The sequence below is a fragment of the Drosophila miranda genome, chromosome 4, assembly GCF_003369915.1.
Source record: "Drosophila miranda strain MSH22 chromosome 4, D.miranda_PacBio2.1, whole genome shotgun sequence".
Lineage (NCBI taxonomy): Eukaryota > Metazoa > Arthropoda > Insecta > Diptera > Drosophilidae > Drosophila > Drosophila miranda.
In genome coordinates this window covers 23,499,874-23,526,879 of record NC_046677.1, presented here as the reverse complement: position 1 = coordinate 23,526,879, position 27,006 = coordinate 23,499,874, and the positions used below count along the sequence as shown (strand labels likewise).

At 43.3% G+C, this 27,006-nt stretch overlaps 1 protein-coding gene and 1 long non-coding RNA gene across 3 annotated transcripts in view; one reads left to right on the top strand and one right to left on the bottom strand.

Annotated features, from left to right (window-relative positions):
* The window catches only part of LOC108164257 (homeobox protein aristaless), a 32,018-nt gene extending 5,411 nt beyond the window's left edge, over positions 1-26,607 (bottom strand). The window contains exons 1-6 of the mRNA XM_017299897.2: positions 26,038-26,607; positions 15,668-15,791; positions 9,633-9,724; positions 9,443-9,544; positions 2,944-3,045; positions 2,303-2,850 (exon numbers count right to left, since the gene is read on the bottom strand). Coding sequence (XP_017155386.1) covers positions 2,303-2,850; positions 2,944-3,045; positions 9,443-9,544; positions 9,633-9,724; positions 15,668-15,764 — 941 coding nt within the window. The 5' untranslated portion in view covers positions 15,765-15,791; positions 26,038-26,607. The remainder of the gene's footprint in view (positions 1-2,302; positions 2,851-2,943; positions 3,046-9,442; positions 9,545-9,632; positions 9,725-15,667; positions 15,792-26,037) is intronic.
* On the top strand, positions 13,271-15,553 carry LOC117188566. 2 transcript variants are annotated; one of them, XR_004472659.1, is made up of 3 exons: positions 13,271-13,506; positions 13,585-13,702; positions 15,272-15,553. It is a non-coding gene; the product is annotated as an uncharacterized LOC117188566 (long non-coding RNA). The 2 variants fall into 2 exon arrangements; XR_004472658.1 differs by having other exon boundaries at positions 13,271-13,518.
* Positions 26,608-27,006: the final 399 nt, after the last annotated feature.

The following is a 27,006-nucleotide window of genomic DNA, read 5'->3' as shown; positions in this document are numbered from 1 at the left end:
AAAATATGCACGCCAGAGCCAGAGAGCAGAGAAAAGAAAGTAAAAGAAAGCTGAAGCAGCGCCCAGATACATATCTTTGGAGTCCGCTGGAGCTGAGTGCCTGACTAATGCGATGATAAATGTTTGCGATGAAACGCTTCACTTGAGATTGAGTCCTGGAGGACATCCGGCACTGAGCATTTGAATAACAATATCATACGAGAGACACTCGTATCACAAATTCTGAGTGTTTTTGCATTCAGCAACAAAATCGGAATCGATTTGGTCAACCGTTACAGCAGCAGCGGGACTCATCAGAAATCCCAAGGAATCGGCAGGAATCGGCAGGGGAGGATGCAATGATTCAGCAATCATAGAATCTTCAGAAGCGTGCCCCTGCCCAGTGGGTTGTCCTGCGTCCTGTCGCATAAACTATTATGTCTCTACCGGATCCTGTTCTTTTTTTTATTGTGGTGTAATATTTGTTGTTTGGGCGCGTTGACATGTGAGTGGAGTTGAGGACTTCGGGGTCGAGTCTTTGTTGGGCCGCCCGTGGCCTCTTTGCTGGCTGATGAGACCGCCCACTGATACAGAGAGAAAAAACGAACAAACGAGACAAAGAGAGAGAGAGAGAGAGAGAGTTCTATAGAAAAAAGTGAGTTTCAGCCACCGCCTTTTGTGCGTCGTTAGGCCCGTGGCATATGGTTACTTTGCCAGCAAAAAATTTCGACTACAACAAAACACCCTCGTTTACGCCCAATTTAATTTTCAAGTAGCTTTTTATGGCCTTGTGGCCAGCAAATTCTGAAAATTTTGAATTTGTGATCTGAGTGGCTCTAAAGCCAGAAATAACACAGTTAATATTCATTATGAATAATTTATGGTGAAGCTGCGAATAGGATTTACTAGATGATCAAAGGATGATCCTGATCTTATATTCGCAAAGAAATTTTAGGATTTTCTGATAAGTTAGTTTGATAAAAGTTGTGATGCTAAGTGTGTTCTATCAGTAGAAATATAATACCATTCTAATAATACAATAACCATATCCTAAACCGAAACAATAACTATATTCAGATCACCATTTGTGCGAAATTTCTGATGAATTGCATGAATGTTAAGTGAAATATTCAAGCTCATTAGAGGGTAAGCCAATTAGGATTCGTTCGAACTACTGCTTGCAGTTTCCACCACCTCCTGGGGGACTATCCATGTCAGCAGCACCCTCGCTCATGCCATTCGACATTCGAAACGATTATAAACCCAACGATCTGCTAATTGCCTGCGTGTCATTAAGCTTCCACTTACAAAGGAATTAGACAAACAAACAATAAAATTTATGGCAAGTGTCGCATTTTGTTGTCAAACAGCGACAGCGACAAAAACAACTGCCAGGAAAAATAAAGAAACGACGGAAGGACAACAGAAGGACTCATTGCAACCCCCTGGACTGGTACTCTGAGGAAATATTTACAAAAATCCAGGCACTGGATTGCGACAAATGTCACCCCTAAGTGGGCATCTACTTCATCTTTTTCCTGGCTTTGGCCCTGACTCTGACTCTTCCTCTGTTCTCTATTCTCTGGGTTTTTTTTTCTGGCGACGATGACTAAATTAGCCGTTGATTGCACTAGCAGGAGGATGGTATCGGAGGTCGGACGATCCAGCCAGACAACGACCGCAATGAGAGCAATAATGACATTAGATGGAACATTTGGGTGGAAGGACTCTTGGATTCTTGGGCATCCCTTCCACAGAGGCTGACTCCTGCGGTGCTCTCTCCTCTCACGGGTTATTGAACAGGCGTGCGCAACGGAAGGCGGTTCTACTTAATGTTTTGGATGGAAAACGTTTAAATTCCATTGGCGCACTTCCGGTCAGCGGATGTCGTGTGCGCCAGCGGAAACATTAAGAGAGCAACCTCTCGTTCTCCCCTCCAATCCTCGCCGAAAAGAAAATCCCTGCCCTAATGATGCTGCTGGGTCATTGATATGAACGGCACGTGCAACCAGAGGCGCTCAGTGTCTAATCACCAACGGAACATCGCCTGAATAACTCGCGCCATTGTCTTTAACATATGTGGGATATGCCGCATGGATACGAGTATCTATCTGCCAATCGGTGGGTGGATATATGGATGGTGTTCGATAATGTTTTGCAATTGTATTTGCTGGGAGTTTCAATCCGTTTCGAATGAGGGACTAAAACTACTTGAGAGACATACATATGTACTTCTAAATTAAGGAGACTTTAACTGCCATTACCATCATGGGATCATATCTGGTATGGTATACGAAGAAAAGTTGTATTTATATTTACTTACTTATCGCTTGAGCTTCCAGCACCAAAGCTGCCAAAGATATGGCTACCAAAGGCCGCCGCCGCTGCAGCCGAAGTGTGAGGCATCTGTGGGGCATGCGGCGTCGTGGGCGTTGGCGTCGACGAGGCCGAGTTGTTCGAGGAGTGTTGGCCCATCCGGGAGCCGGTGGTCAGCGACATGGGTCCGCCCACCTCGATGGGCGAGTCGGTGTTGCGTGAGTTCGAGGGGCTGCTGGGTGCCTGGCCGCTGGCCAGCGGCGTGTGCTCACGCATGCCCGGCGATGGGGAGCCGGCACTGATGGAGCCCAGCGACTGGGAGGCAGAGTGCGGAGTGGCAGTCAACTGATTGGAGGACAAAGGACGCTCGTTGTCGCTGGAGTCCAGATGCAGGTTGCCGCCAGGGCTGTGGGAGTGCGAGTGCGAGTGGGAGTGCTGCTGCTGCTCCATGGGGCCGTTGGCCATGGGACTGTGGGAGCGCTGACGCGGCATCTCGTCCATGTCGTCATCTATTTCGCCGGTGATGTCTGGCGAGGATTCGCGTGAGTCGTGAAGCTGCAAGGAGATTGAGGAAAGATGGTCACCAAGTCTCTTCGGTATGGCAGCTGCATTCCAATCATTATCCTCTTAGCCTTCTTTCCCCCTTACCTTATCCAATGAACTGCTGCTCTCGCCATTTTCCCGCTTGCGCTGTTCGTCCTTTAGCCGCTCCGCCTTGCGCCATTTGGCCCGACGATTCTGGAACCAGACCTAAAGGGAAAACAAAAACGACAACGAGAGAGAGAGAACGAAATTGGTAAAGTTTTTTGATATGGCCACATGTCTATTATTTATGCCACGGGGCAAGTTCTCTTGACTTTCGCCTGGCAGCCAATTGAAAATTGAAAAACTTTCCCCACACACACACACACAGCGAGAAGGAGAGAGAGAGAAAAGAGATGATTGTTCTGGTGGGGGGGTTGGGCGTGGAGTGGAAAACAATAAACGAAATTTTCCACCTCACAAACTTTAACAATTTCCATTGCCTTTCCTTTCCCCTCCCTTAACACCAATCTAAGACATAAACAAACAAAATCTGATTTTCAATTTTGGCAACGAAGACAAAACAAATTTGGCCTGTAATCAGCGCCTAAATTTGGTTGGGGGGAAAGGACGGTACGGGACGGGTCGGGGCACACATGGCTGCTGCTGCTGTTGCTGTTGCTGCTGCTGTTGCCTTACCCCTAATGAGGCTCAATCAAGACAATGCCCTGGCATCCTCAAGACACAGACACATCCTTTGGATTGCTTGCTTATGCGCGCGTGTTTCCACAGTCCTGCCACTGCCACTGCCACTTCCGCTTCCCTTTCGTTTCGTTTGCTCTTAGTTCCGGTTTGCGCTGATTCCCCTTAGAGCTTAGAGCGCCCCCTAATGGGATTTCCGTTAGAGGCGCCATCTTGAATGTTCTCTCTCTCTCTCTTTCTTTCCTGTCTCTATATACGTGTGTGTGTGAGTGTGTAAGTAAATTTCCTAATCAAAATTCAAATTAGACATTGTGCAAAAGTTCGCCTTCATTTTGCCATCATTGTTGTAATCATAACGCAACATAAAACAATTTCAGCATTCTTTGCCCCAAAGGCAAATGGTGCTGCCACTGCCACTGCCACAGCCACCTCATGGCCGCCATGTTGCCCCAGACTTGTATAGCCCCATCGTCCCACCCTGGCAAACAATAAATTGCGCACAATCCAACCCCCAAAAGGCAGGCAGCCACCCCCTCTACAGCAAAACACACATCCACCTCCTACCACCCACCACCCACCTCCATTCCCACTCCCAGTCAGTTCTGAACTTTTCCTTCGTTCGTCTCTCTTTTTTTTTGGTGGTGGTGACGCCCACCAGTTACTTAATACAATATTTATGCCATAAGCACATTACCAATAAAATATGGCTGGGCGAACTTTTTTTCTTGTGGCCCTTTGGGGGTAGCATAGAGTAGAGCAACAGAGACGGAGGGATATATGCACATATAACCAGACAGGGACAACAGGAGTATTTGTATCTGTAGCTCGGTTCCCCTTCCTGTTATTATGACAAAAATTGAATAATGAAAAACAATTGTGTGCTCACTCACTCCGCCTCGCCTTTAGGGTACGAATATGTATATATTTTTGCTTCAATAATAATTTCATGCAGAATTTTGCTTTGTTGCATGCCTCTCAGAGGGAACAGAACCCGAATCCACCTCGCCCTTCCGCAGACCTTAACGTGTTTCTTATTTATTCAATTCCACTTGGTTTAGTTTCTTGATTGCTTGCCAAGGCTTACTTACACTCCGAAGGGAGGAGGAACTGATCCTGTTTCCAGAAAGACAACAAGGAATAAGGTCCTGGATAGATTTTTCGATTTTACATTTTATTATTTCAGTCTCATGGGCAATTAATTATGGGTTTTCCCTGCGATTTCAAGAAAAAGGGACTGATTGAAATATTCAATTTGCATTTCAAGCTATGCAATGCATACTTTTAGGAGGTGCCTAAAGATTCGGTGCAGTGTGGGTCACCAAAACCTAGAAATATCTCTCTATATTTTAATTAAATCAGAATATAAATGAACGACTGATTGGAAAATGTATGCTACTTAAAAAGTAGAACAGTGAGTAATATTTCGTTACTTCGTTTTATCCTTTAATTTACAAATATCAACTTGAGTTCGAAAAAGTCGGGGTCACCACTTATGTTGTATGTAAATTTATTATTCCTAGAATATGTATTACTCGGAACAAATGCGTTTTGTAATTTAATGAAATTGTTGCCAAGAATTGAATTATTATTTTAAGATGCAAAGCTTTAGAGCTTTTTCTTCCAAAGAAGGATCTCTAGAACCTAGAATCCTCTACCCTACCCCCAAAACCTTCAACAAACAGTAAACCCCGCTGCACATGTCTCTCCTTATCAACACATTAGAACGGATCCGCTGAAGAACCCTTCTCCAGTACCCTCTTCAAGTAATTTATTTACCCAAGAACACCGCCCAAAGGCGGCAAAAAGTTCTCATAATTCTCAAGAACAATGGCAGCAAGCGAATAATAGGCATAACAATTATTCATATCCTCCGCTCCGTGGATCGCTAGGGCAAACAGCAAACAGAATTTTTGCGGTTACAAGTTACGAAAACCGATTTGCCATGAAAATGAAAACAAATAAGCAAACAAGGAAGGACGGACGGGCTCCTGGGGAGGATACACTCGTCGAATTTATGGCAGGGAGGACCAGTGTAAATAAAACAAAGTTGTTACACACCAAAATTACAGCAAAAAAGGAAACAATGAAGCTGAACAAAAGGTAAACACCACCCAGACCCAGAGTATCTGGGGATAGAGAGGGTGAAGGGCCCAGCAGGACGATGCCGAGTCCTGGGGTAATTACGGACAAGTGCGCACCATTAGCTTCCGCAAACAGTTTGTCCTGCCCCTGCCAGTGCCACTGCCATGGCAAGGGGCACAAGGAAACACTCAATGCAAACAACACCCAGAAGCCAGGAGCCAGGACCAGCAGCCAGCCGATCAGGATGATGATGAGGAAACAGCTCAAGTGGAATGAATGAACAGATGTGTTAATATCAAACGCATTTTGAGGTACTCGTACCAAACCCTTTGCAGCAATAATTGGGCTACCGCAACAGCCAACACCATGCACCACGCACCCCGCAACCCGCACCACACTCTCGTAACCGCTCTCTCTCTCGTTCCCATCCCTGTGGAACGGAACCGCCCATCGCCTGGGGCTAGCCATAAGGCCCGGTTCGACTACCGCATTCAGTTGAGCCGGCCATCAACTTGGATCAGCATTAAAGGATTACTCGAGCAAATGCAATTATTTGACAGGCTGCCTGGTCAACCCCTTTGGGCGCTTCAGCCCGAAACCACTTCCACACCCACAAAGCGCCTTCCTTCCTTCCATCCTCGTCATCTTCTGCGGTTTTTTTTCTCTTCTCACTAGTTTCTCACATTCACCGCAGTGGTCTTTGGTGCCTGTGATTATAATAAATTATCAATTATTGGCATTATATGTGGTCGCCCACTTTCCCGTTGGCTCGAAGGGGTTTTCGGGTGGTTGAGAGTGGGTGGGTGGGTGTTTCTCTTGAGATTGTCATGGACTGTCGATGGGTTCGGGTTGAGCACATTAATTCTAATCGAATTAGTTATGTATGAGGAGGTGCATATAGTCGGAAATATGAGACGCGGTAATCGCAGGGCAAGAGTGTGGGCTAAGGACTTCATTATTTATCGTATATCCGGGGGAATTGATAACTGCTGTTGAAGCGAACGAGGGGCTTATGGCAAATATCGTGATTAATGTATGAGGAAGTGGCATACCTGAAAGCATTTCATAGGCCATTGAATGGAAGCCATGTTCTCTTCCACTATTTGGTAAATATCGAAGAAGATTAAGTCGATGATTAATCGATTAATGAACCCAAGGCTCTAAATACTCTGATAACCAGTCGAACAATGTTTTCAAACTAGAAAAGGCTCCATGTTCTATGCAGAACAAATCTCTTATATTATTTTGTTTAAATATCTATAAAAACGCTCTGTTTCGATTTATATAAAATATTATCGATTACTGCAAAATTAAAGTAAGAAAAATAATCCATAATTATTATGTAAATTCTCTCCAACACATTTTCCAATGAATATTCTCTTGTCACCCCAAAAACTCTCATCCAGAGAGTTTCCCTCAACATCTAGCATTCAAAAATCAAATTTCTCACTCATTTATCAATCAATATCACTTATTGGCAAGCTCTTCGGCATTACCTCAACTTCAAAGTGCTTTGTCCTTGTCAGGTGAAACGCCGCACCATCGCCATGTATCCATGTGGCCTGATCCACAGCTGGGTCCCTGGCTTTGCCTATAAGCTCGCTGGGATACATTAAGTAAATGATTTTTGCAATGAACTCAAATGCGTTGCGACAGGCAGTACCAGGACCAGGACCTCTACCGGGGTCGTGGTTGGGCATCAAAAATTGACAGACGAAAAAATCTCGTGGAAAAACGTATCGGGTTACAATCGTTGTGGGTCGCGACGCGGCAGATCCACAGAGCGGCTAAACTGAAGTCGGTGGGGAGTTCCATTTCAGACCGGGCGGGGGGGAATCAAGCGAAGTACACATAATAAATTTTATTATAAAATTTATTTCCGCTCTGCCATGATGGGCCCCCCAAAAAAATGTGTCAAAATGTGGTCGAGAGAAAGAGAGGGAGGGAGAAAGATGGTGCCGCACCCGCACCCTCATCAAAATATTTGGCATTCATTCCATTATCGAAATCCCAGACTAAGCTGTCCAGTCCGACCACGAAAATGTTTTCCCGCTTTTTCCACCAATTTTTCCACAAATTTGTGTGAGTTCCTTTTTTTTGTGTGTTTTCTGCGTTGGTCTGTCATTTAAAGATCTGTCTCTCTGTTCTCGTTATAAACTCGGACCAAAGTTGCCAGAATTTGACAGACCGGCGGGGGGTGGCGGGGAATATAGACAAGGGTTGGGGTTGGGATTGAGGCAATATCTTGGGTAATTTTGTTAGGGCCTGACAAGTACACGTGTTTGCGACAAGTGTCCCATTGTTGGACACTTGACATACAGCATTTTTTTATGACAAATTGAATTGAAAGTATCTGGTTACGCCTGGGAAAGTCATTCCGAAGGTATACTACGACCATAAGAAGTGCTGTGTACACGAGAAGTGGCCTGCTAATTGTGCCGGAAATAGATGGAGAGGACGTTGTCATTGCCATAGACGAGTATAACGTCACCAAAGTGTTTTTAATAGCCACCAAAGTGTGTGTGGGCCCCGACAACGTGTCTAGTTAGTGTTGCATCCTCATTTAGTTTCGTTTCAGCATCTTTTTCTGTGCATAATTTGCTTTTGGCCTCAGATACAACGTGCTCGAGTGCACACAGTGCCGCCCACCCATAACCTGAGATCTGATGCTGCCCCTCTTTAAGTGTGGAAGTAGATCCGCTAATTGTCAGCTTTCCGTGCGCTAATCTGACAAATGCACCACACAATTCCATGCAAATTGGCTCCGTCTAATGGTTACCACAGTTACAGCTACAGTTACAGTTACAGTTACCCCTTTCCCCCCATCCATCCCACGCTACAAAATCTTTTTCTGACTTAATTTGCATCTGTAGCCGCACGAGGCTTCAGTGGCTCTCTGTGCCTTGAAAGTGATTCTAACTTTGGAAACAATTGTGCAAAAATTGTGAATGAATGGCACTAATCAGGGATAAAATGAATGAGCGTCGTAATCATGACTGAATGAAAGTCAGTAGTGAAGACAATTGAAGAAAATATGATGAGGTTCAAGAGCTACATACATATGTACGTTAAGGTTGGATAGGTTTTCAAAAACGGTTTACTTTGATTGAAATTATAGAAAGGTAATACTCGAAACTTTGTCGAGAAGATATTTCTTCCAGAATCTCCCAATATTCCCACATCTTCTAGGGCTACTTGGCCTCCTTTAGCTCCTCTCTCAATCATGATTATTCTGATGGCTTAGAGTCCCTGATGCAAAACGAAACTCTCCTCCTAACGGTTATATTGAAAAGTAAATTTGATTTATTTAGGGGCATAGAGAATGCCTTGATAACCAACAGAAAAAAGCAATTTGCTGTGCCCTCAGTCCCCATTCCCCATTCCCCATTACCCATTCCCCGTTCCATATTCTTTTTTTATTTTCTCTTTCTTTTTTTTAACGCTTAAGAACTTTGCATATTTTTCTGCTCTTGGCTGGCGTCTCGTGGCACATTCAAAATGTGTATATAATACATTTTTTTCAAGGAAGTTATTGCATTAGGTATGGAACATGCCACCCCGTCCGAAACCCATTCCCCCTGCCTGTTGTAATCCCCGAATCCTTGGGCCTTTACAGCGCATGCATATGCATTATTAATAGAGAAAGATTGGAAGGAGGATGAGTTACAGAGACAGCAACAGCGAGAGCTTTGATCAGACTGCGTGACCGGCCTAGGGTTGTCCTACGGTCTTATTCTTATGAAATTTGATACGATTTCGTAAACTTTTTCTTATTTTACATAATTTTCCGGTGCCCCAAAAAGGGGTCAGCAAATCACAGTTTTAAAGATGGAGTTCTTACCTGAACACGTGCCTCTGTGAGGTTGATTTTCATGGCCAGATCCTCGCGCGTAAACACATCCGGATAGTGGGTCTGGGCAAAGGCCGTCTCCAGCTCCTCCAGCTGTCAGTCCGAGAAAGAAAATAATTAAAAATTTAACAACATTCCTTCCATCTTCTATCTTCTGTGGTGGTTCTGGTTCTCCTCTTACCTGTTGCAGTGTGAAAGTGGTGCGATTCCGTCGCTGCTTCCGCCGGACAAAGGTCTCATCGTGTATGGCCGGATGATACGAGTAGCTGGTGTCTGTTGAAAGGAGAAGCATATCGTGAGAATCCTGGGTATTAGTCATGTGAGGCGTTGCCTTAGCTGGCATAATGCAACTAGTTGCAACTTGGGGGATTTACTAATTGAAAAGCGTAGAAGCATAAGTGCCGATAAGCTGGGCATATGTTGTTGTTTTTCCGACACTACCTTTCAGTAGCTTTTGGGAGATGTAGTTGAAGTGTTTAGTGCGGTTTTGGTTGGATAGATTCACAGATAAGTATCAGAAAAAAAGGGATTTTGGCTTTGGTATCTTTGTATCTCGAACGTATTTCTTCTGTATTTATAAGAGTTTATTCCTACTCTCCTTGTAATTCCTTCCTGTAGTTGCTATAAACATTCCTGTTCCTATTTCTACACTTTCCACTCAGAATTCCCCTAGAGTTCAGCTTTCAATCACAAGTTTTCCTCTAAATATTGTATGACCCAACTATAACTGCCTCCGAAATCATTCATGACAGAAGAGTTTTCTCCACAGTGCCTCCACGGCTCGCCCCCGCAACGCAACCCCTTCCCTGCTCTGCTCGGCTCTGCTGCCACATGCCTTTGCTGAAAGCCAGCTGTTGCCAAAAATTGCAGGCTAATTGAATTTTCTAGCAGCAGCGCCATTTTGTATGCTACAAAATATTTTATAACTGCCTTTTGAGCTCCAGAAGCAGACAGAGAAAGGGAAAAAGAGTGATAGCGAGGGATAGAGAGGAAGAAAAAGGCGTTGACAGCCCCACTTGACCTCCACTCAAAAACCACCCTCCCCACCCCCCAAAAGAAGAAAGGGGTTGGCAGCAGCAGCAGCAGCAGGAGGGGGAAAATGTGAAACCAAAGTCGAAAGGCAAAAGTCGGAAAAGGCGGAAACTTTGTCGGACCTTTTTTGCCGGACCGGACTCCGTTTCGGACTCTCGTTCGTGTTGTAAAATTAATTTTCAATTTGATTTTAAATAAATAATTAGCTGGCAGATTGCAAAATTTAATTTTAATTTTCTTCGTTGCCAAAGGTCCCTCCCCCCGTGAAGCTTCTGTCTCTTTTTCTTTCACTCTCTTTGGTGGAGTGTGTGGCGCTCTCGCTCTCTTTCTCTCTCTCGCCCGCTTTGGGCTCTAATCCGATTAGCTGAAATGTTGTTACTTTGGCATTCATTTGCGCCATGTTGAAGGTCGTACCAGAGCCCCGTCCTCGAACCCATGCTCCTCCCCCCCAGGGACTCTATGTAATGCGCACTAATGATGTTTGCTACGTTTTTCTTTCCCTCCACCTCTCTGGCATCCATCTCTTAGGGGTCGGAAAAGTGTCGTTATGCTTGCCATCGATTAATATTTAATTATGAAAATAATTAGAAAATGTTTCCACTCTGCTTTCGGCTTCTATTCGGTATCTCTCAGGTAAGCCAAACCATCCATGTATTCTGCTAATTAAGCACGCACTTCAGACCAAAAATTAAGCAATCTGTTCACAGAGGAACTCATCGTTCGATGAGAGAGGACGGTTCGTAGGCTAATCGAATAGTCGATGAGTCCGGATACGTGCACTCAGCATATCTTTTTTGAGGGGGGCTAACGATTTTCTGCAAGATAGGTTATCATTAGAGGTGGGTGAGTGAAGCGGAGAATGGTGTCTAAGTATCGGTGTATCGGTGCTATGGCATTCATTAATAAATATTGATTATTTATCGAAGATTTCCAACTATTGATCAATATTTATTGTCTCGATATCCAAACTTATCGAGGACATCAATAGTTATTTCATTCTGGTATCGTTATCGCTGCTTGTCAAACCGTCTTCTATCTGAGACCCGCTTAGTGTGTTCTCATCTCTAACTTATCTCATGTCTGCCTAGCAGCTGGCTCCACTGCAATTTTCTTGCTAATCAAATTCTTTCCAGCCAATAATTGCCTAAAATGCAAATGGAAATGCCCAGAGAACAGGAGCAGCAGAGCAGGCACAGAGCAAGGATGATTTTTGGTCATAAATGCCTCAGGGCCAGCAATGTGAGGCCACAGAACAGAAAGAAGAACCAAAAAGCGTTGAGCGGGGGCAACACACACACGCACACGCACACACAACCGAGAACGACCAAGCGGCAATTAGCACAATTAGGTTTCGAGTGCAAATCCCAAAGCGCAGCAAAAGCTTGGCCCAGTCCAGTCCAGTCCAGGCCAGTCCAGTCGTCTCTCCAATAAGAATTTCATGCTGAAAGCTTTGCTGTGGCAACAATCCCCAAAAACCCAAACCCAAACCAGAGGCAGAGGCAGAACCCAATCCCAGCCCTAAACAACCCCACCCTGTGCTCATAGAGACCACCCTCATGTTCCTGCCTCAAACATCAAACGTCAGTGGCAGTGGCAGTGGCAGTGGCAGCATCACCAGAAGCAGGCACCAACAAGTCAACTAACCGCACTTGTCAGGAAGACAGGATTAACAAATCCTTGTTGGCAAATTGATTCAAAAAGTACGTACGCAGAGGGGGCGCACAGACGCCAGCCTTCTCTATCCATCTCTCTTTCGCTGTCGGAGAGTGTGTCTGTCTGTCTCACTCGTGCCACACAGAGCTGCTCTGTGCTCTGTGCTCAGTGTCTGCTCGTTAGCTGCGCCGGTAATGGGAGATAATTCAATTTTTAAACATTTGGCATAACAAGCGAAACCATCATTAAGGGATTTTCGGTCTTTTGCCTCGCTCGTCGAAGGAGAGAGACACACCAGCCGGCAGTCGTCGAAGGAGAGTCAAGGAGGAGCATTCCCTGGCAATCAGCTACCAGCCCAGTTCTCCACCCACTCAAGGCATGTCTGCTGTGCTGTACTGTGCTGTTTTTGTATCCGTAAGATACATGTCTGCAACTTTGTCTGCCATTTTTGGTATCTATACCAAACAAAAATCAATTTTCATTCGATTTCTGTTTTCGTTTACTTAATCCAAGAGCCAAAGGAATTAGCATTCATTATGGGAGTAGCAGAGAAGTGGAGTAGTTTCTTGAGCAGTGCCCTAGTTTATGGTCCCTTCACCCTTCCACCCTTCACCCTCCCGTCTTGCAGCAGTATTCCCATTGCATAAGGTTGAGTATCGTGTCACCCCTTACGAAAGTGTCACCATCATCGTCTCAATTTCAGTTCGTTCTCAAAAGTCCAGGCACGCGTTGGCAAATTTTAAATTAGTTTAGCAATTGAGAAGACTTCTGCCTCTCGGTGTCAGCTCGCTCTCAGTTCTTTTGGGGTGGCCTGTGTATATTCGCAGTAGGTGGGGGAATGCCAGGGAAATCACGAATTGGAATCACGAAAAAAACAGAAACTAAATTGAATTAGCTATGCAAATGTTGGGTGAGTGTTTTTTTTTCTTTTGTGATTTGTGTGCAATATTTATTGGGGTTTGCTTATGTCATAAAGCGCGAATAGAGACACGCCCTAAGTGGATTCGTTGCGGGCGCTTTGAAGCGATTATATACGAATTATATCCCATTATTATATCACATATGGGAGTAAGGAATTGATAAAATCTTATGAATATGAATTTTTTGTTCTTAACTTCTTGACTTATTACTGTATCTTATGCCCTGCTGTATAAGTACTTGCCACTTCAAATAACTTGAAATCGTTTAAAGTCTGCTGCCAGCAATCCAATATGAACCACCGACTTCAATTACCTACTAAATTGCATTAGAGGCACATTAGACGCGGCCCAAATCAAAAGCGACAGCCCCTCGACAGCCACTAGAGGTGCCTGACCTGTGATGGGCCTTGGGCACTCCCGTCATAACTCCCAGATGAAACATAAGTTATCGTACGAGTATATGTATATCTATCTATCTGTCTGTCATATTGAATCAGTCAAGAGTAAATAGAATTTGCACCTGATTAGGATTAGAGCACAGAGCCACCCAGCCCAGCCAGCCGGGCAGCCCGTCACTGAAGGGGGCATTGCCCCGAGGAGGAGAGAAGAGAGCTATCTACGTGCCAAGATGTTTCGTAATGCGTTCGTAAGTCCTCATCTAATCCCATTACCTCACACACTCGCATTCTCCCAGCTAGGGACCCAAACATCAGCAGCCACTAAATGCACTGCAATTTGTGGCAAGTCTTTTTTTCGGTCTCTATTTTATTTTCATGGGATTTTTTTTAATATATTTTTGAAGATATCTTTCGGCGGTGCCTTTTATGGGTGGTAGTAAAAATCAATAAACTATTTGCGGTGTCGGCTGTTGGCGCTTTGATTTATGATTTTCGATAAATGCCGCCTCAAACTCCAAAAAAAAAAACCGAAACTTTACGGAGCGAAACGGAAGGGAAATCGACTCGAAATCTGTCGAAATCTGTCGTCGCGCACATTCCGAGAGTCAAGGCAAAAATTTGCATGGCAAAGCATTAACGCTTTTGCCATACCGATAATTGCATGAAATGAAATCCAAAAATTCCCTCACTCACCAGCAAGGCCTTCAGCCCCAGCCACCGTCCCAGTCCCAGTCGTACCTTTCCCATCCGCATCCCCCCCCTTTCCAATTGCAACCAATTCCATTCGAATGGATCGCTTCACTTTTCGACACGTTCACGTTTGCTTGACTTTGCCTTTGGCCACTCCTTTGGCTCCAAAAACTACAACTCCACTCCCGCTCCCTCTCTTTCGCTCTGTATACAGATACTGTATCTGTATCTGGCCCTCTCTTTCAGATGATTCTGCATTCGAATATCGATTGAGTGTTGCCGCTGGTATGCTCCTCATCTCTGTTATTTTTCTTTTTATTCAATTATAGTTATATGCTGTCCCTGTCTCTGACTCTGGAGTGCCAGGAAAAGTTTATTTCGTGTGGATTGGGGCCCCCATTCTGAGAGGAGCAGTCACAGGGGGAGCGGAGAGGAGAGCCCCGCCCTACCAATAGGAAATCAAATTGCTCCTCTGTGGCTTTTCTTTACACGAAACTCAACGAAAATGGGGTTTAATGGAATTTTTATGCGCGCCAACATCCCAAAGAATTTTCCATCATACGCTAAGTGATAGAGATTTCCAGAGAGAGAGAGAGAGAAACGCGAGAGAAAAACCTTTGAAGAACTCCGCAAATTGGATGTTTTATGAGGGAATAGAAGTGCGAAATTTAAGTCCTATAAATGGAATCCTGATTAGATAGGAAAAATATACATATTAGATAGATAAGAGTACTCATAAGTGTTCTTTTTAATATGGTATTTGATTTCTAAATGGATTTTTATCAATCATTAATTATTCAGAAACGTATTACACAAGAAAATTTAGCGTATATAAATCCCTAAGGGCAAAGCTATCTGAGACAAGAAGATCTTATTTGAAGAAGAGAAAAATTTTAGGTATCAGAAGTCGGTCACAGAACCCAAAAACAATATACACAGCCCTTGGAGCAAGGCGCAGACAACACTTACTTTTCCAGCAACATTTTTCTCCTCCCAATATAAAACATCTTGGAAAGTAATGTGATCATCTATCTACTATAACTTTTTCCTTCAGCCATTTAGTACATATGTATCTTTATTCTATTCCCTTGCCTTCTATGCCTCTATTCCTCTCACTCTATATGTAGATGTTCTGTTCTCCCATTAAGCAGCACACTTACCCTCTGACCGTGCAACAAACTTTCAACAGGCAAACATCAAACTCTCGACATGTGCGCCCATGAAATCTGATATGCCACAACGGAAGAGAGCGAGAGAGAGAGGAAAGGTCCCGAGCCCTTAGAGCCAACCCCCTGCTCTCGATCCAACGTGCTGCTAATAGAATAATTCGTTAATGTAACTACAAGATACAAAGATACGCAGATAGACAATAATCCATTGACAGCCACGATTATCATTGGCTTTTTATCTAAATTTAATTCGATGCGAGCCAAAAGATTGCACTTTTGGCAGGCAGAGCAGTCCATCTGTTCCTCCTCTACTGTGATGTACTGTGATGTGGATGGGGTGTGGGGTATACTCACATGGATGGGTGGCAGCAAAGGGATAGTCGAGCGTTGGCAGGCGCGGCGGATGCGGTCCGCAGGGGTGGAGGGCGGGCGGGCACTGATAGCAAAACATTCCTCTGCCCGCAGCTGCAGGACCGAGCTGTAAACAGAAAACCGAATATATGTAGAATCAGAGTCACAATCGGAATCGATATAAAGAATCTTTAAATTGCATATAATTTTGATAAATTCACTTGCCCGTCACTGAACAAGAAACTTGTAATTTAAATGCACAATTCAATTGAAGATCGGGGCAGCAAAGACTGGGCCTCCTCCGACTGAGACTGAATCTTCGACTGAGACTTTGACTTCGACTTCGACTTCGACTTGAACCAAATTGAGACTGAGAATGCGGGCATGAGGCATGGCACGGGCTTCGGGGTATAGCAGCAGCGACTCTGCGTCGCCTTTAATGTTGTCATATGCACCTCAAACTCAATTCGATTCAATTAAAGGCAATTACAGACTTCTGACAAATAATCTACAATCGATTTCATCTGCTTTTGCATCTTCTGACTGTTGCACTGTATCTGTATCTGTCGTTGTTGTCGTCGTCGCCGTCGTCTGCATACAATTAAATTGTCCTCAAACGAATCAATTGATTTAAATTAATTGCATTTGCCGCAAAAGACTCGAAACTGTAAGTATTCGTATTGCCATCGCTGTGTAACTCAAGAACATGCGAGACAGTCTCCTCTCCGTTGATGAACTCACATCAGTTATGAGCCGACGAATGCATTTGGTTTCCATGTATTTTGCTGGCGCCTTGCCTCAAATGCATTTTACTGCTTAATTAGTTGAGGAATTTCTCATGCATAACCACCACCCCGGGGTGGAAAATTCCCTTCTGGAAAAACCCATTCATAGATGAAGGGAGGAGAAAAAGTCAAAATGTCACACGAAAGATGTGTAAGAGCCTTTGAGAAAGTATCTTTCCTTTTTGCAATCTGTAATCGATATGGGTGGGAATACACAGTGAAGATCTCTTTGAAGGCTAGCAAAAGATCAGAACTACCAAAAAAACAGAAGATCATTTATCTTGTTTCATCAATCTATGATATTTACTCCGATCTTGTATGGTACTTCTTTCTCATACATTCCTAAATTCAGTTTCTCTATAAAAAGCTCTTCCAAAATGCATTTCGAAACAAACAAAATGCATAAATATTTCCTCATTCATATAAAGTACCGTCTGTACCGCCATCAATATGTAATATGTAATAGTTCCTGCATACATTTGGTATAAATATTACCATCCCATATCCATCCCATGCACACATGGCAATTTCCTGTGTTTGTATTTCCAAAAAGTGTTTTTATTTTTGAATATCACATTTCCAGTTACATTTCAATTGCAATTAAAATTAATTGTAAGCTTCGCCCCAAAAGCCACCCAAAAAACCAGACCAGACCAGACCAGACCATAAGCCACTGGTGCACCACCTCGACTGCAGGTGGGGCATTCCCCATTTCCCTTTTTTTCGATGGCATTCTGCTTTCCTCTTTCTCCTTTTTGGGTAGCATTTTGCTTTTCCATTTTCCTCTATCTCCCCAGTTTTCGGTGACATTTTAATTTATTTGAGTAAATTTGTTAAATATTTTTTATGAATTTTATTTATGGCAGAGGCCACACGACAGGCCGCCCCCGCCCATTACACCCACCCATTACACTACTGGCACTGGTACTCCCACTGCACCACAAGTGTTAGCATATCATGTTACAGACTATTTCCGCCAAATTTACACACGCAAAATAATTTAACGTGCTCAGCGGTTGGTTGCGCCCTGCGCGTGTCCTGTGTCCTGCCTCCTGCCTGGTCACAGATGCGGTCCTGGTCCCCAAAGCGCTGGGCGGAATGCCCCCGACAAGTGGCGCCAATAAATTTCCATTTAGCAAGAGAACGAGCCGGGCCATCACCTGTCCCTGGGTTCCCCATCTCCCGTCCCACAACCTTACCACCGTGAGCCCTGGGCCCTGGGCATTCCATTAGAATTGTGAGAATTTGTAATTTTGCATAATTGTTATATTTGGAGTCCGTCGGCCGCAAAACTCATTTGCCAAATGGAAAATTGCCATTTCGTGTCTAATGTTGCACATGCGGCCTCGGCTTCGGCCTCCACCGCTGCCGGTGGACCTGCGTCCTGCTCTAAAGTTTTAGTGCCATCATCCGCTCCAAAGGTACCGGGGGATAGGGCCCAGAGGTAGGGACGCCGTTACTGGTGTTGTTAGTGAATTAATTTCCACTGAATAATTTATGCTGAATTATTTTGGACGTATTAAATAGGCACGGCACACAGGCTTTCCCAGAGACAGAGATAGCAGCGGCACAGTCATTCCCAGCGAGAGGGAGATGGAGAGGTCAGGGGTCAGTGGCAAGTAGGGTTTTAGTGGCAGAGTAGTAGTGCTTTTGCGGGATAATACTCCCATGTGTGCATCGGGCTGTGCGAGAGAGAGAGAGAGCGCACTTGGGGCTTGGACCTTTCGGGGCGTTACATTTAAATCAAATCAAAAAGCTACATATTTCTGAAATTGATTTTTGAAATTAATGCCCTTCCCAAAGAGCCGTAGAGATTATGAGGAATTGGTTGTAATGGAATGGGGGACTTTAGTCATTTATTTGGGCATCACTATGGGTGCATAGTGCCTAAGTAGATCCTTAGTTGAAGGGGAATTGGGGAGGGTGTTATGGGCTATGAATATGCCAACTGAATGTCCCAGAATGTAGGTGTAACAGAAACTAATACTTATAGTATTCCGATCTTTAGATCTTTCAATGAAAAGTTTACTTAAGAACTTTATAGATCCCTTACCGATTTAAGACCTAATTATCTCCATCAAAAACCCTCCGCTCAATACTCCAATCTCTATCAGAGTCCAGAGCGCCTCCACTGTTCCCTCTGCCATTTTGCAGCCTACTTTCAGGCACCCGCTGCTAATTGTCGAACACCTGCCACGGCCAATGGTGGCTCCAAGTGCCAAAAGTGACAACAGCCAACACGTGGCACAGGTTCAGAGTTTTAGTGTGTGTTGTAGTTGCTGTTGCTGTTGCTTTCGGTGCTCCTGCAATTGGTGTGGCAACTGTCGCCGACTGGCGGCAACGCCAAGCCAAATGCAATTATCCAATTGCACGAAATGCACTTGGCACAATGTTTGTGGCCTAGACAATGCAACACTCGACACTCACACAGTCGAACGGTGTATCTATGAGAGAGAGTGTGTGTGTGTGTGTGCGAGTGTCTGGATGGATGGTGGGGCAGAGCACACGCGAAATTCAATTAAGTGCGCACTAAACAGCGCAACGATTTCGATTTGGCTGCAACACTCCACAGAGGAGGAGCAGTAGGTGGAGGTGGAGAGCGATGGAGAGACCGGGGTCATACGTGCAAATCTGTGTGGTAAGCCTTTGTTGTCCAACCTGTCCTCGGACAGCACCAGCAGCAGCAGCAGCAACAGTGGGGTTTTAGTAATGGAGGCTTTCGCTAGTTTCTGCCACGAGCCGACGCCAAAAACGGGGAAATTCAATCAGAGCTGGGGGATTACATAGGGACCACAGAGAGAGGGAAGGGACCGTGCACAGACAGAGACGGAAGCGGATGCAATGTTCACAAAATTGCATTAACTGCCGGAGCAGTGGCAGTGTGGCAGATAAAGGGAGTTTGCTGCAAGTGGGAGGCCATTCCCGTGGTCCCACTTGCGTTGATGGCATTTCCAAATGATCTATTTTTATCAATCTGATGTGTAAAAAGAGATAAAAGAGGTACTATACTTAATAGAAAGAGAGTTCGAATGGCTGATAACCGATCTGAAATCTTAACAAAGAAAAGGTCAAGGGCAACCAAAAAAGGTCAAATGATTTTCATTTTTGTGCACTTAGCTCTTTCAATGGTACAGATTTTTAGAATCTCTTTCCAGTTAAGATTATAGAACACACCACCTAAAGCTCCCCAATCTCCTTGCTAGATTTTTTTTCTTGGCTCATTTGTGTCATCTATGTGTTCCATTATCTAAGGGCTCCAATTAATTTACATACCTACATATAGTATGTAATTTCTTCCAATCTTAAATGATCATCATATCCCTTTGAAAGCATTGGTACATTCTGATGTTGCTTCATTCGCACTCGACTTTCCTCTCTGTCTGCCGTTCTCCCCCTGCCATTTCCCCTCTTTTGCTCCCCATTCATCCCCTCGTATGGCTTCTGCCTCTGGGTGTTGCACTCGCTGATTGACTTGTGTTTCCATTTTTAATTTGGTTAATTCAAATTAATCAAGCGACAGTTGATAATTTCTCCGCGCTGCAAAATGCATTTGTTGCATGGAAAAAGTGCATTGGCATTGGAGTAGTCGTCATCATCTCATACATATTCATACACTCGCATTCACGTATTCACACATTCGTATTCATGTTTCCGACATTCAGTGTTGTCGTCCGATTTTTTGTCATTCTCGTCTGTCGTCCAGACGCATTTCCCCACTTTGTTGTTTGCTCAATTAATGCAATTGCTCGTTTTGTCTCTTTCGCTGGTCTGCTTCTTGTTGTTGTTCCTGTTGCTTTTTTGTTTTTTTGTTATTCGTGCCATTATTAATTTATATTTATATTACTTTTTATACGAGTAGCGGCAGCTGTTGCATAATGCCCTCTGCCGTTGCTGTTGCATCAAATTGCATTATATTCTGATGCGTTTTAATTAATTTTGAGTTAATTTTGTATATTCTTTTTTTCGCGCTTGTTTCAGGCACTCAAAATATTCGTCGCTTGGTACCTAAAAAAAGAGTCTGGTCTGTGATTTAATGGGTGAGTACATTGCTCTTTTAACTTTTGGGAATTCCGGAATGCGGAGGAGAAGAGCTAAAATTCGAAGTTAGATCCCTATAGAAGTGATAAATTAGCGATAACTTTCAGGGCTTTCTCCGCAGCATAGTTAAAGAATAGATTAAATTTTGGTAAGGAGACCTTTGAAATATCCAACTTTAAATCTTCTTCTGAGACTTTACTTATTTATTAAATAATTGATTATCCAGAAATCCCAAGAGATCTCTTTGGAAAAACAACTATGATCTGCCCATCATCATAAATGTATTCTCTGGAATTAATTTAGAACGACTGTCAAAATTTGGTTTTCTATAACTTCATAGTACCTTGGGAACCGAGAGCGAAATTTCATCCCCACATTTGATTAGAGTTTATCGAATTTTTTAAAGAGATAGAGATAAATAAATGCATATGCAAAAACTAAGTACCGTATCGGGTATCTTCATGTTGAGGTACGTGTTCCGCTACAAAATTATTCCTTCTCTCTTAAAACTTTAACCCTGATTCCTAAAAATCGTATACCATCATAATGGCTTCCCAATGGCTTTGCCATTTGCCAACAATTATCCAACTAAACCAATTTCAAACAAAAACTCTCCGCTTTTTCTCTCATTTCTGCTCCTCCTCCTAAGCCTGCCCAAGGTCACACAGACATGACCTCCTTCTCAACGACCTTCTGGCCGAGCAGCAAAAACAAAAGCGCTTCATAATGGACTTATCGGTCGGCTGAATCTCAGTTTTGCCAAATCGCGACTAAGCGAGAAGAGCACACACGGATACACGAATGCACTTTTGTATCTATAGATGCATGCATCTGTATCTGTGTATGTATCTGTAGAGTGCAAACTAGAAAATGGCATAATTCGCATACAGACAGAGTCATCATCATCCATCCATCCATCCATCTACGCGTATCTGTATCTCTACGCGGGTATCCATGTATCCATGCGGGTATCTGTATCCACGTGCGCATCGCATAGCGGAATCCCTGTGCCTGTTACCCCATCCCGCTGGCATTAGAGCCACTTAAACGCATTTTGAAAATTGCCTGCCCGCCCACCCACACAGACTCCCACACTCACACACACATACAAACAGCGTTTTCTCTTTTTTTTTGTTTGTGGAAAAACTAAACGCGCGATAATTTCCATCTGAGGTGAGATGATATGATATGGTATAGGAGGGGTATAGGAGTATGGGAAGGGGGGTTGGAGATTGGGGGCATGCCTCATGCAAGTGATGAGGTTATCACTTGCCACAAAAGTAAAGTGCATCCGTTTTTAGACGTCCGTCCCCAGTCTATCCCACTGTCCGGCTGTAATCAAACTACTCGCAAACTGGCGCACAGTCGCTGACGGTGACGCTGATGATGATCCAACTTGGACGTGGGCTTTGATATGTGCATGGAAAGCAGTGAGGCCTCTGATGAATGAACCATGTGAATGGATATTTATCAAAAGAGTAACGGAGATGGTCTTACGGAGACCATTATTGGAAGATTTAGTTGATATTGAGATTCTAAGGAATCTATCATAATCTCCAATACCACACCACATAACGATTATAACTTGAAAGGAAGTTGAACTCAAATATTCCATATTTGTTCTCTTCTTAGTTGATTAAGCTTTATTGTGATCAAAATCGGACTAAAACTTTGCCAAATTTTAAAAAGATTGAGTAAGTAGGAAGTAAGTCAGTTCTCCAGCTGATGAAGTAAAATATATGCAATGAATGAAGATCCTTAATGGATAATACTGCATAAATATCTTATATCTCTTCTTTATAAAGATATATCCTCATATCAACCTCAACTCTTAGCCAGTATATATTTTCCATTTTATATTCCATTTTCCATTCCATTTTTCATTCCATTTTCCATTCCATCGTACCCACTTTCCTTTCCAGATGATTGCCACTGTATGCCCAAAGTATCTGCATATTTGTTCGGCCCCCCCTCTCGCTGTCTGTCTCTTGGTGTTGATTGCAGTTTGGGTTTTTTTTGCTGGTTTTGTTTTTGTCTCGCGGCGCATTAAGCGAATTTGCGAGGTTCGAATTTGATTGTGTCAATTGGCTCGCGCCTAGAATCAGACCCAGACCCATAGCCATAGCCATAGCCATAGCCATAGCCCAGACCCAGACTCAGAGACGAACCCATAGACAGACCAGACCAGCCCAGACCAGACCGGAATGATGCCACGAATCTGTGTAGTCGGTGGCCAGTTCCAGTGCCACCCACCCAGAAAATCAGCGCATGGAAATTGCAGTACAAACTTTCTCTGTAAATTGAATTATGCACCAATGTGCAGTGCCAGCCCACCCCCCTGCACCACTCCTTTCTGTATGAAATTGTCCGTGTCCGTGTCCAAGTGTCGCCGCCAATTATCCCGAAACCCAAACCAGAACATAAAAACCAAAAACAGAACCTGAACAGAACCCAAATGCGATCCGTAGCCGTAGGCAACCCTTCAGCGCATATAACATCTTCGGGGCGCCCGCATAGGGGAGGCATGCCACACCACACCACACCACACTCCCCCTTTAGCGTTGATTCCCACTTTGGTTCCATGCTTTTTGTCTTTGTTTTCTTGTTGTATTATAAATATTTTGATTGAATTTTCTGTTTAATTAAAGCAAATTGTTTTGTGCATTTGTTCTGCTCATGACAGTGGGGGCTGCCTGCAGTGAATATATGTATATTCTTTCATTCATATATAAAGCCTTACGCCTTGATGGGGGGTCGTTAACTGATTGAGAAGATGCCTGGGCTGGAGGAGGAGGAGGTTTTGAATGTCAAGGAATTGTCATGTGAACGATGATAAAGCTTTATGGGAATGATCTTAAACTGGTGATGGAAGAACTTTGGAAATCAAATCTGAATATGATATAAGATGCAAATATAGATGAAAAAGTTAAAGTCGTCATAGAAAAACTTAAAAAGGAAATCATAATGATCTAGATATTTAATAGGATATTTATTGTTGGCTTTATAAAAGCTATAAAGACAAGCTCTACAGACAGTACTTCTATGATCATAAAATACCGATTTTGTGAAATCAATACGTCAGTAAAATTTTCTGTTCATTGAACCAAGATAAGAGATGAAGATAACTCTAAAGAAAGACTTTAATCTCAATCAGAGATAATCAAACATCATAAATCATAGAACATTTGATGCTGTTCTTAAATAAAACGCTTCAAAACATGAATTCCTCTATAAATTATATGAAAATTAGATTGCTAGACTTGGATGAAATTTAAATAGTATTTTAGATAGCCGGATCTATAAATTTTCATATGCCATGAAATCTGTTTGGTATGATTTCCAACTGAAATTCCATTCCCAACTTCTATCTAAAACCAATCCTTTGACATTTATAATTCGTATATTGAATTCCCCATGTAAACCACATGGCTCCATCCATCCATTCATCCATTCTATCCATCTATCTATCCATTGCCCAATCAATTTGGCCCATTTTCCATTTCCAAATTCAATTCAATCAAGCAATCAATAAATCAATAAACATGGGTAAAAACCTAACCTCCAATGGGACTAACGGGAGAGCCAATAACCAATAACCGTTTTGTATGATAATTCTATTTGCTAATTTAAATATGCCAAATTGTATTTTATTTCTGTGCTGCGATGTCATCATCACCCTACAGTCCCTCTGCCACTGCTGCTGCTACCAGTGGCACCCCACCCCTGCCATCCCTCTTCTGCTGCGACTCGTGGTCCAGCCAGTGTATCCCCTCCCTGGCTCCAAGACCAGTGTTCCCCTAATTGAGTTGAACGAATCGAACGAACTTTGGCGACGAATGGCATGGAAAAAAAGAACCAAACGAAACGAATGTGTGGGTTGCGGGAGAAAACATTGGCCAACTCCAATTGACTCCTATGGATCCCCCCATGACCTGGTGGGGGACTGTGCGGGGGGCGACTGGGTGTGGCGTCCAGTAGAGCGTTGAACGTTTGCATGGCTGCCAATTAATTTGCGGTTGATCAATTTAATTTGAAACTTCGTTTCGGTCTCTCTCTCTCTCCGACTTCCCTTCTTTCCCTCTTAATTTGTTGGCGCGCTTCGGATTCGCTTTGGCAAATAATTTGCCATTGATTTTGTATTCGTTACCCTTTCGCCATCTCTTTCCAGCAGTCATCAGTCCGTCCCTCTCTCTCTTGCTCTGACTGGGGGAACTCCTCCTTTTTCTCTTTTAATTATCATCAATTATTCAAACTGCATTTGGGGGAATGATCAACTTTTGGTCTGTCTTCAATTAGCAAAGAGGAGGAGAAGGAGCTGGGCTCCACTGCAGTCAGACTTTCGTACGTTCCCGTTCTCCTTTGGCGTTCCCCAAGCAAAACTTCCTTTGAATCCTTGCTGCTACTCGAATCCTTTATTCATATCCCAATTTCGGTTTTTAATTCTTTTCTCGCCTGCTGGCTTTCGTTGGCTTCCTTTTTGTCCCTTTTGCACTTCAAGTGTTCACAAATTTTGTGCGATTTCTCACAGGAAAGGCATCAACACAAACACTCTTGCCAGACACTTCACCACTCCACCTCCACACACACACACACAGAAACCCGTAAGGATATGGGGGGAGGGGGATACTTGAGAGATGAGATTTTTATCACATTTGGAACTCATTAGAAATATTTCCTCAATTCAAATTAAAAGCATTTAAATAAATTATGTTTCTTTCTGGAATTTGAATGGAAAGATTTTGAAGAGTAAGAGTAATATTTCTACGAGAATTATAGCCATTCTAAGAGGTTCGGTTCTGAGTTTTACTGAGTATAGTATTTTTGGAATGTATTTTGAGTATCAATGGTTTATATATTGTTAATTGAATTATGGTTTTATATGTCATATTTCTCTTGTTGAAAGGAATGTAAAATTAATCATTACTTTGGGAAATAAAGATGGAAAATAATCTATAATACACATTTGAAAAGATTCAGTATATTTTTGAAACAAATTTTTTCGGCCCTGCCTTGACTATATATTCCATAGTCTTTCAATTCAAAAGAATTCTTACTCATTTTGTGTTCAATTTTATTTAACAGATTTCTTTTACAATAGACCAATATCAAGTAACCTTACAACAGTAGAAATGGAGAAGCTTACGGAAGAATTCCTGCAGAACATATTTCATAAATGTTCCCTTAAACCAAGGAGAACTTTGTTGAACTTTTATCTCTACACTTTGCTTGAGCATTTGCTTTACTTACAATTTTTCTTAGACCTACAAGAAACATCTTTCTCTACTCAAAGAAGAAGGATTCACTAGGGCTTGTAAAAAGTATCTTCAAATGAATAAAGTATACCTTGTAATTATACTAATTAACCTACAATCTATCAAAAGACTATAACATTATACTCCTTTCTCACGCTAAAAGTGTCCTCTAGAAATCTCAGGACTATTTTCTACAAATCAGATCTCATTGAAGACTTTTCGAAACAGTTTTGAGATGTGTTTCTTTTAAGAACTTCCTACAGAAATTCTTAATGAGATTAACCATCCATTAACTCACCTTATTACCGTCCGTGAAAATTTTGGCAGCAATTCTTCAAGCGTGTCACAGAAGAAAATCCCTTTCCTTGCGTTTTCCTTTACGGACTCTTTTCGCTTTGGCCTTTTCTTAGCTTTCGTTTCGATCAGGTTTTCCCACACTTTTCACAGCACAAGGAACACACGTGAAACTTTTGCTGGCGCTGGAGCAGGAGCGTTTAAACACTTTGAAGAAGTTTTTGAAAAGTTCTTGAGTACAAGAATCACAAAGGATTGCCACGTGCCAGGTGCTGAAGTAACTTCACAGTCAATCAGTGGTCTAATCGGCCCCAAAGGAAGTTGGAGATTAAATTAAAGTTTTTTGAGTTTCAGAAGGGTTTGAGGATGGAACACACACGTGGTTTAATTTAATTAGATGATGTTTTTCAGGGGATACACTTTTGGGCAGAAGTTGTTCCAGTTTGTCAGAGAACTATAATCCACTTGATTTTTCGGGTTTGGTTTTTGTGTTTTGCCAGTTTCGTCTTTCACACAGTATCCCAGAGATAAATCTGGGGCTACAGATTGGATGTGGGATGTCAACCGAACGCGTGGAACGTCAGAATGTGAATGATCTAACGGCGCTTGCCACTGCCGCAACGTCAACGTCGCTGTCGCTGGTGCTGTTGCTGTTGCTGCTGTTGTTGCAAATTAGATCTGCGCTGGCGTCGCAGTCGCCGTCTCTGAAAGATGGCTGCAGAGCAGCTGGGAGGGGGGAGTGGTTTGGGCGGGGGTGGGTTTTGTGCCCCTAAGCGCCGCCTTTGCTTTTGCCACATTTCCCTTTATTTTTTGCTGCCTGGCGTTGAAAGCGCATGCGCTTTTTGAGCAGCAAACCAAAGCACAGCCATCTATCCATCTCTCTCTCTCTCTCTCTCTCTCTCTCTCCGAGACTTGCCCTCCCTCTCTTTTTTACTCTCCCTCTCTGTCTATGTCTCTCTCTCTGTCTGTTGCA